This window comes from Rhinatrema bivittatum, chromosome 19 (assembly GCF_901001135.1).
Source record: "Rhinatrema bivittatum chromosome 19, aRhiBiv1.1, whole genome shotgun sequence".
In the NCBI taxonomy this organism is placed as follows: domain Eukaryota; kingdom Metazoa; phylum Chordata; class Amphibia; order Gymnophiona; family Rhinatrematidae; genus Rhinatrema; species Rhinatrema bivittatum.
Genome location: NC_042633.1, coordinates 25,494,786 through 25,502,889, shown reverse-complemented (window position 1 = coordinate 25,502,889; position 8,104 = coordinate 25,494,786). Strand labels below are relative to the sequence as shown.

Sequence of the window (8,104 nt, the reverse complement as noted above, 5' to 3'; positions counted from 1 at the left end):
CCTGATAAGGTAAGGCCTTTCTCCCATTCTGGGTCGATAGGGGAAAAAAAAACAACTTAGTAAGCTTGTATTTGAGGAGGTGGAAGGCAAAGTGACTTGCCCAAGGTCCCAAGGAGTATCAGCTCTAGCCCATTGCACAGACCAGTAGGCTACTCCTCCACTCCACTATGAGAGTATACCCTGCTCCTAGTGACAATGCTCCCAGCTCTCAGGGCCAGCACTCCTGCCTCCAAGGGAAAGCGTAACAGCAATCCGAGATCACAGGGACAGTGCTCCCAGCATTCCCAGTTCTAGGAGCCACCGTCGCCAGCTCCTAGGGACAGTGCAGCGCCCCTGGCTCTTTTTCCCTTGGCGCCTCTCCTCCCATTTTGGCTATCCTGGCTTTTCTTGGCTCTCCCATCTCTCTCTCGGGCCTACGCTCTCCCTTTCCCTCTCTTCCCGCCAGTGCCATCTCTTCACTTTTTCTCCTCTCCATCTAATCCTAACTGGCCCTTAAATCCAGTGGGCCCTCCTGGGTATAGGGCCCCGTGTAGTCAGGCTCTGGCTGTAACAACAGAGGCTGCAGGCAGTCACTCAGGCTATGGATCTCGTCTTGCCAAATTTTTCTAGGCAGATTATTTACCAGTTGTGTCCTGCTTTCCAGAAAAGTCAAACAGATAAGAACAGAAGGTTGCATAACAAATTTATTTCAATGTAAGGTCAGGTGGGGGGAAAAAAAACACAGCCTGTCCACGTTAAGAGCGAGGGATCCCACCAACCACAGCCGTGTTTAGAAGGGGCTTCACTGCCCTGGTGAGAAGGCAAGAAGCTGACACCCTGAGACGGGCGACCCCCTCCCCTCTCCCAAGGGCCACATGCAGCATTAAACGTCTACGCCCGTGTGAAACGTAAAACAACCCCAATCTCTCTTTCTGGATATATTTCTGTATGAATACAGATATACATCTCGCTTTTGTATTGAAATCTTTGTATTCACAGACATTAAAAATACAGCACGTTTCTTATGCATACCCCAGGCGTTGCAGCTAAGCACGCAGCTTGCTTTTCTTCTCCTCGGATCTTTTAGTAACATCAATCCTTTACACGGCAAGGTGGATGTAAGAACCTGTAACATTACATCACACCCCATCAAGCATCCCTCTCCTTCTCGCCACCCCTTCTCTCTTAGGGCCTCGGAGCAGCATGGCTGGCTACCAACTCATCCATTTATGGGCTGGCCTCCAGCCCCAGAGGGCAATGATTGAGACGAAGGTAAAATATGCGTTTGCCTGTACGACCTCTCCGTGTAGTAGACATTTTCTCCGTTTCCAGTAACTAAACCACTGCCTTTCTCCACTGTTCGCTGGTAATAGATTTCTTCTGCTCCCAAAAGCTCTGGCGCCTGCTGCCACCTTGTCTCAGCTGGAAGGACCCAGGGAGGTGAGCGGGTCCTGCAGCCCCGCTCCGAGGACCAGGGGCGCCATTCGGCTGCTGCCCTGACTTTTGCCAGCCCCGCGGCCGTACACGCACTTATCGGGGACTGCATGGGAGACAGAGAATATACCAAGGGCAGGGAGAGGCACGGCAGCCACCCGGAGCAGCACAAATTGAATTGCTGGGTTGGCTCTCAGTTCCCGGGGGGGGGACGGGGACCGTGCATCATGTACTTGGGGGGGGGGGGGGGGGGCTTTCCTGCAGAAGATTTTGCTTGCATGATTCTCCCTGTGGATTATTTGGGCTTCCCGCTGTGGCCCCCCTGGTGCTGGTCTGAGAAGTGGCCATTCAAAACAAGAGAAACAGCAGTGCCGCCCCCCCCCCCCAGGACATGGCACGCTCAAGCAATGTAAAGCAAACTCTCTGAGGAGGCCGCCGACCTCCAAGCCGCATCTCCACGGTGTTGCACCGGCTAGAACTGCAGAAAGCTGGTCCAAATGTGCTAAGTTAAGCCAATAAAAAGGTATTACCTTGTATCATTTTTTTTTTATTCACTGGCCATTCTTTGCGACTGTGAGGCTACAGAGCCCCTTCCCCCACCCCCGCTTGTTATTTTGCTCCCCAAAAGTTCAATCTCAAAGCGTTGCATTCATATTTCTGCAGCAAAGCAACAGAAGCCCTGTGCCCCCCCCCGATCGCAGTCTCTCTGGGCCTTCCCCACCTCTCTCCCTTCATCCCAGCTGCGAGCCCTTTGTCCATTGTTGCCCGTGGTTCACTTCTGTGGATGCTCCAGCACTCACTCCCAGGAGGAAGGCCCGGCGCAGTTTTCCCCAGGGCTCCCTTTTTTGGGGGGGGGAGGGGCAAGGTACCAGACTGTGCTTCCTTCCTTGGAGCTCCAGGGTCTTCTCATCCTACTGGGGTCACATCTAGAAATGGAAAATGAATAAGAAGGGCGCAGTGGTTAGAGTGGCCGTTCCCTGTCTGCGGTTCCTCTGATCCAGGGCATGTGACCCCCTGGCCCCAGGGGCATGCCGGGCTTACCTCCGCTAAGCGAGGCGTTGGCGAGGCGTTGGCAAGGGGGGCTGCACAGTACGATTCCAGGAGAGCCACGCTACACGTGCAGAAGCAGCATTCGTCCACTATCCCGGGCTGCAGCCTCTTCCGGACAGGCGCAGATTTATCTGCAGTGCAATCACCACTTTGTAAGGCTCACCTCACATTCTCACACTCCCCTTCTCACCTTTCCCTTCCCTCACCCTCCTCCTGCTCTGGCTCGCTCCCCTTCCCATACCTTTCATCGGCGCATCAAAAGACGTGCCTGTGCATGGGATTTCTAGAAAGCTGCATCTTTAAAAGCTCTCAACCTTGACTCTCTCTTAATAAACGTCTTTTTCTCTTGTTCCGGTTGTTAAAGGGGGTGAGAAAACAAACGGGGCCTTACTGAAATAGAAGCCAGTGGAGCCACAGACGAACTGGAGGATGTCCACAAGCTCAGCCCCGCACAGCATCTCCTGGGAATGGGACGGGAAACAGCGGGCCCAGGAGGGCCCAGCGCAGGCAGTGAGGAGCAGGGAGAGGCAGAGCACCGTCTTGGCGAGGCTCACCTGTGCCAGGGAAAAGAGCAGAAAAACCCCTGAGAGAGTTACAGGTAGGTGAGGGAAATCGGGTCTGTGCATGTGCTGAAGAAACTGCGTGCCCTCTGGGGATAGGGAAATATCTATAGTGCCCAAATAAGTGGAACATATATCAAATAGCGACACATGGCCTGCTCATAAAGGGTTTTCCTGGCACCTGAGGGAGGGGCGGGACTTATGGTGCAGCAGTCACGTCAAAAAAGTTGGGAGTCATTTCAAGAGTCTCCAGCATTTCCTTTGTGCACCCGCTTTTGGGATAACGCTGGGAAGACATTAATTCTCAGTTTTCAAGGAGTTTGGAGAACTAAGTTTTGCCAGGTGGGTGCTAAAATTGGCCCCATTGAATGCTGACTAGGGCTGAGCGTCTTAAAAGTGGGCAGCTAAGGGAATGGAATTAAGGGCAAGGGAAAAAAAACAAGTGAAGGCACTCAGCCCTGATTTTTAGCGCGAGGCAAATGAATTGCAGCCCTAAATTTAGATGCCTGGATTTTAGGGACCTAACATTTTCAGCTGGAAAATTTAGGGATCTTAAGTTTGGCTGAAAGTTCTCTCCTAAATGTCAATGCCTAATTTAGGCACTGAGCATTTTTTGAAAATTGAGCCCGTGTGACTGCAGGCCCCAGGGGCAGGATCTGCTGTCCTAGGAGGATTTGAAGTTGCAGTATGTGGGGGAAGGAGTTGGCTGCTTCTCTGGCTAGCTGAAAAATTAGTGGGACCCACAGCTCCGAAAACCCTGGTTCCTGGCACTGAGTAATAGTAGCCCAGGTGGTTGTGGGTTGAAGAGAGGACAGGGGAAGGGATGCTCAGCTTTGCTTTTCAGTCCTGTCATCCAGACTTAGCAAATAAGTAAGTCCAGGGCATCGTTCGCTGCGCTGCAAAATCACAGCGCCGTCTTGTGCTGGCCCTAACGTGGGCAGCATGACCCTCCTAGATGCCTGAGAAGCAGACACATTAAGACCCCCCTCGGATCATTAGGTGAGGGATGTCTTCTAGGCGCCTGTTATGTGACCCACCTTAGCCTGAGCACAGGCTCTAACACTGCAAAATAAACTCAGCGGCTTTGCACTGGAAGTGCTGCCTTAGATGCAGACTGGCAGGAAAAAGGTGAAGTGGGGGATGGGGGGGGGGGAAGAGATTACCTTTCTCATCTGGCTTGTGTGAGTCGGAGGATGCATGTCTGCTGCTGCCTGCACCCTGAGTCAGCCAGCACTAGCAGACAATCAGCAGCTTGAGCAAACTTTCAGCTTGGCTGGGGCAGGCCGGACTTTGCCCCACGCGGACTCTCAGGTGGGTCATTGGCCAGAGGGCAAAGGGAGGGAGAGAGAGTTCCTGCCACTGGACAACAGGTTCCAGACCCCGGGTTGCATGAGGACTGTCCGACCCACCACAAGGGTAAGTAACCCCCATGCCCAGGGATTAGTGGCAGCTCACCGGAAGCAATTCCACTTGTTTTTGATGAAATTCAAATGTCAGCGACATTTCTGGGGGAGGTGATTTGCAGGGGCTTGCAGCTGTTTTTTTGTTTGGGTTCTTTTTTTTGGGGGGGGGGGGGGGGGGCTGAAGGGCCAGGGACTGGTTTTTGTTTTTTGGAAAGGCCGGAATTCAGTTTTAACAGGAGTCCTCTAGCATTTGATCTTAACATAGTCAAATCATATAATATATAATTGTATTTTTGTATAATGTTTGGTAGCCCGGTTGTCACTACTATAGTTCTTTGTAAAAAAAGTTGAACACACGTTCTGTTTAATGTTAAATGTTAATTTATTATGGTCACTTCTTAATGTTCCTTGTAATAAGCCCAGGCTGGACTGTCCCAACCAGGGCAACTTATTGTTTAATGTAAACCGGATTGATTTGTATTGTATACAGGAATTCCGGTATATAAAAATTAAAAATAAATAAATAAATAAATAATTTCTGCAGAGCCCCAGGGACAAGGACTGGCAGTAAGGCTCTCTCTCTCTGATAAGGCTGACCTAATTAGACTCCTGTTTGAACCGTGGTGCTTCATCCTGCTTCCTACATTTCTTGGCACGGCAAGGAAAGAAATGTCTTGTCTTCCGTTCAGAAGCACTGGAGCAAGTGCTAAAGACATGCAATTGGCAGTTACAAGCCTGGCCTCTGACCCAGTTCTTCACTTTTGCCTGGCTGGCATCCATTGGAGAGAAAGTGGCCCAAAAGCCAGACAGATGCAAGCACAGGCAGTCCAGTTCCTGTGGCTTCTGCTCCTTCCTCGAGCCATCCCGCAACATTGAAGCCTGTCTTAGACTGAGTGCCTACGAGTAGGGGCTGTTTGTACAGTAAAACCCTGCTTCCTTCCTAAGGGAGGCAGACAGACCTAGGGATAGACAGCGTGTGCTCATGTATGCAAACAGCTTATCTCCACACCGCCCCCAAAGCAAGGTCCCAGGCTATCATGTGCATTTCTAATTCTTTCTCTGCTTGGCAGCTGTGGCTGTGTTGATGTTTTAGTTACACTTGGCTCGCCATCCTCCTGGGGGGGGGGGGGGGAGGCTAGATGTTACATCAGTTCTCCAGGTCATAGTAGATACAGGAGTAATAGCAGCGCTGCTTCACTATGCCTCTCTTGGCTCTGCCCTGGCATAGGCTGTGTCCCAGCAGGAAATGTGTCATGTTGCTGCCATCACCCGGCCTGCAGGTAGCCTGGGAAAGGAGAACTAAATAGGCTGCTAAGCAGGGACATTCTGGGAAGAATGGAGCAGCTGCCATTGCCTATGCTGTCCCTATTGTGTGATGGGGCAGTGTCTGTCTGTGTCTCTGTGTAGGAGGGAAGCTTGCACTGCTGCTGCCTGTGCTGTACCTGTCCTGTGATGGGGCAGTGTGTGTGTGTGACACTTGCACTGCTGCTGCCTGTGCTGTACCTGTCCTGTGGTGGGACAGTATGTGTGTATCTATGTGTATGAGGGAAACTTGCACTGCTGCTGCCTGTGCTGTACCTGTCCTGTGGTGCAGTATGTGAAGCCTCTACTGCTGCTGCCTGTGCTGTACCTGTCCTGTGGTGGAGCAGTATGTGAAGCCTCTACTGCTGCTGCCTGTGTTGTACCTCTCCAGTGGTGGGGCAGTGTGTGAGTGTATGTGAAGCCTGTACTACTGCTGCCTGTGTTGTACCTGTTCTGTGGTGGAACAGTATATGAAGCCTGTACTGCTGCTGCCTGTGCTGTACCTCTCCAGTGGTGGGGCAGTGTGTGATGCTTGCACTGCCACTGCCAGTGCTGTATCTGTCCTGTGGTGGAGCAGTATGTGACGCCTGTACTGCCGCTGCCTGTGCTGTATATCTCCAGTGGTGGGGCAGTGTGTGAGTGTATGTGAAGCCTGTACTGCTGCTGCCTGTGCTGTACCTGTCCTGTGGTGGAGCAGTATGTGAAGCCTGTACTGCTGCTGCCTGTGCTGTACCTGTCCTGTGGTGCAGTATGTGAAGCCTGTACTGCTGCTGCCTGTGCTGTACCTGTCCTGTGGTGGAGCAGTATGTGAAGCCTATGCTGTACCTCTCCAGTGATGGGGCAGTGTGTGAGTGTGTGTGACACTTGCACTGCCGTTGCCCATGCTGTTCCTGTCCTGTGGTGGGGCAGTGTGTGTGTATCTATGTGTATGAGGGAAGCTTGCACTGCCACCATCTGTGCTGTGGCATGGCAGAGCACTCCCTGTTTACTGAAACATAAGAACATAAGTGCCATGCTGGGTCAGCCAATGGTCCATTGAGCCCAGCATCCTGTCTCTGACAGTGGCTAGTCCGGGTCATTTGGAATGAAGGCATGGAATAATTATCTTTACAACTTGATTGGTGGTCCTTACTTTGAGAACCCAGCCCTAGCACTGCAGAATGGACTCCTGTACTATTATTATATATTTGTTGCGGCGGGTGCTCTCTCTGTTCTGCACTAGATAGATGTGAGGATGTCATACTGCACCCTGCCCATAGGTTGCACACCAAGCTCAACATCTCCTCTGTCCCCCTCTTACCCAGCAGCTGTTCCCTTTTGCCTTTCCAGGGGCTGTAGACGAGCCCCTTGTCCCCGCAGACAAAGACGAGTGCCTCCACCAGGTGTGAGCTGCAGAGGTGCTGCGAGCAGGCTCCCTCCATCTCTGCCAGACACGCCAGAATGGCTAAGCCCGGGAGTGGAAAAGACCACTGTCCTCGTCCCATTCTTGCTGGGGCGTGGACGATCGGTGGGAAGCATGAGGGCAGTGTGACTCTTTATTATCTATGGATAAAAATCACTTTCTTGGGACTTTCTTTTCCTGTTCAGAGCTTCGATGCTCCCTCCTGGCAACTGGCTGAAGAGACTTCTCTGGGCAAGTGTTTTGCAAAAAGAAAATACAAAAAGCAATAAAACATGTGACCTGGAGTGTTTCTCGGTGGTTTATCTTTTCTTCTCGTGGGCTTCAATTCCTGATTTTAACATGGGAGACAGGGATTGCGGGCTGGCATGGGTTAGCAGGGCTGGGTCGGAACAGCTCTCTATGTTTCCATCATGCTTGCTCTGTAAGTTTTAGTAAGGGATACAATGATCTGTAATTCACCTCTGCTGTCAGGGCAGGGAACGTGCTACCCCAGGCCTTCTGAAATGCATTAGCTTATTAACAAAGAGCATCAGAAGGCACTGAAACTTGCCTCTCATGCAAGTGGCATTTTCCGTTGTGGCCTTTGCAGTCTAATGCCTGTCTGGCTGCCCAGCGATGGTCTACAAGGGCTTCTCAGTGGCTGTGCCAAGGCAAGGGTCTGAGCCCCCATATCTGTATTGTGAGTGGCACCCCAAGCAACAAAGCCCTACACAGATTGCACCACTGGGGCTCCACCGTGACTCTTTCACACCCTACACTTTTCAACAGAACCAATGCTGCAACTTTCAGCCAGGATGCAGAAGAGGCCAAGCGTGGCCTATGGGTTCACTGAGCGGCAAAGGGCTAAGGGGAGTGGGGGTGAGAGCTCCCCTACGGCAGCGGCGTTGCCAGCCCCTGGACAGGCACTCACCATCTGTGCAAAGTGGGGGTTGAAGCAGGTGCTCTCACTGGAGCTGTGTCTTCATCTGAGGTCC

The 8,104-nt window shown here is 52.0% G+C and overlaps 1 protein-coding gene across 1 annotated transcript; it reads right to left on the bottom strand.

The window, feature by feature from the left end:
- Window positions 1–1,656: 1,656 nt before the first annotated feature.
- LOC115081222 (insulin-like growth factor III) lies at window positions 1,657–4,322 on the bottom strand. The gene is made up of 4 exons (XM_029585757.1): window positions 4,187–4,322; window positions 2,855–3,017; window positions 2,455–2,594; window positions 1,657–2,339 (listed from the first exon to the last, which is right to left on the bottom strand). The coding sequence occupies exons 1-4, from the start codon at window positions 4,220–4,222 to the stop codon at window positions 2,334–2,336; spliced, it is 345 nt and encodes a 114-aa protein (XP_029441617.1). The 5' UTR covers window positions 4,223–4,322; the 3' UTR covers window positions 1,657–2,333.
- Between the last annotated feature and the right edge of the window lie 3,782 nt (window positions 4,323–8,104).

Coding starts and splice junctions, on each gene's coding strand:
- LOC115081222 (XM_029585757.1), bottom strand. CDS start 4,222: ATGCATCCTCCGACTCACACAAGCCAGATGAGAAAG. Junction 3,018..4,186: donor ACACAAGCCAGATGAGAAAG/GTAATCTCTTCC, acceptor TCCCTGGCACAG/GTGAGCCTCGCCAAGACGGT. Junction 2,595..2,854: donor CTCCACTGGCTTCTATTTCA/GTAAGGCCCCGT, acceptor ATTGCACTGCAG/ATAAATCTGCGCCTGTCCGG.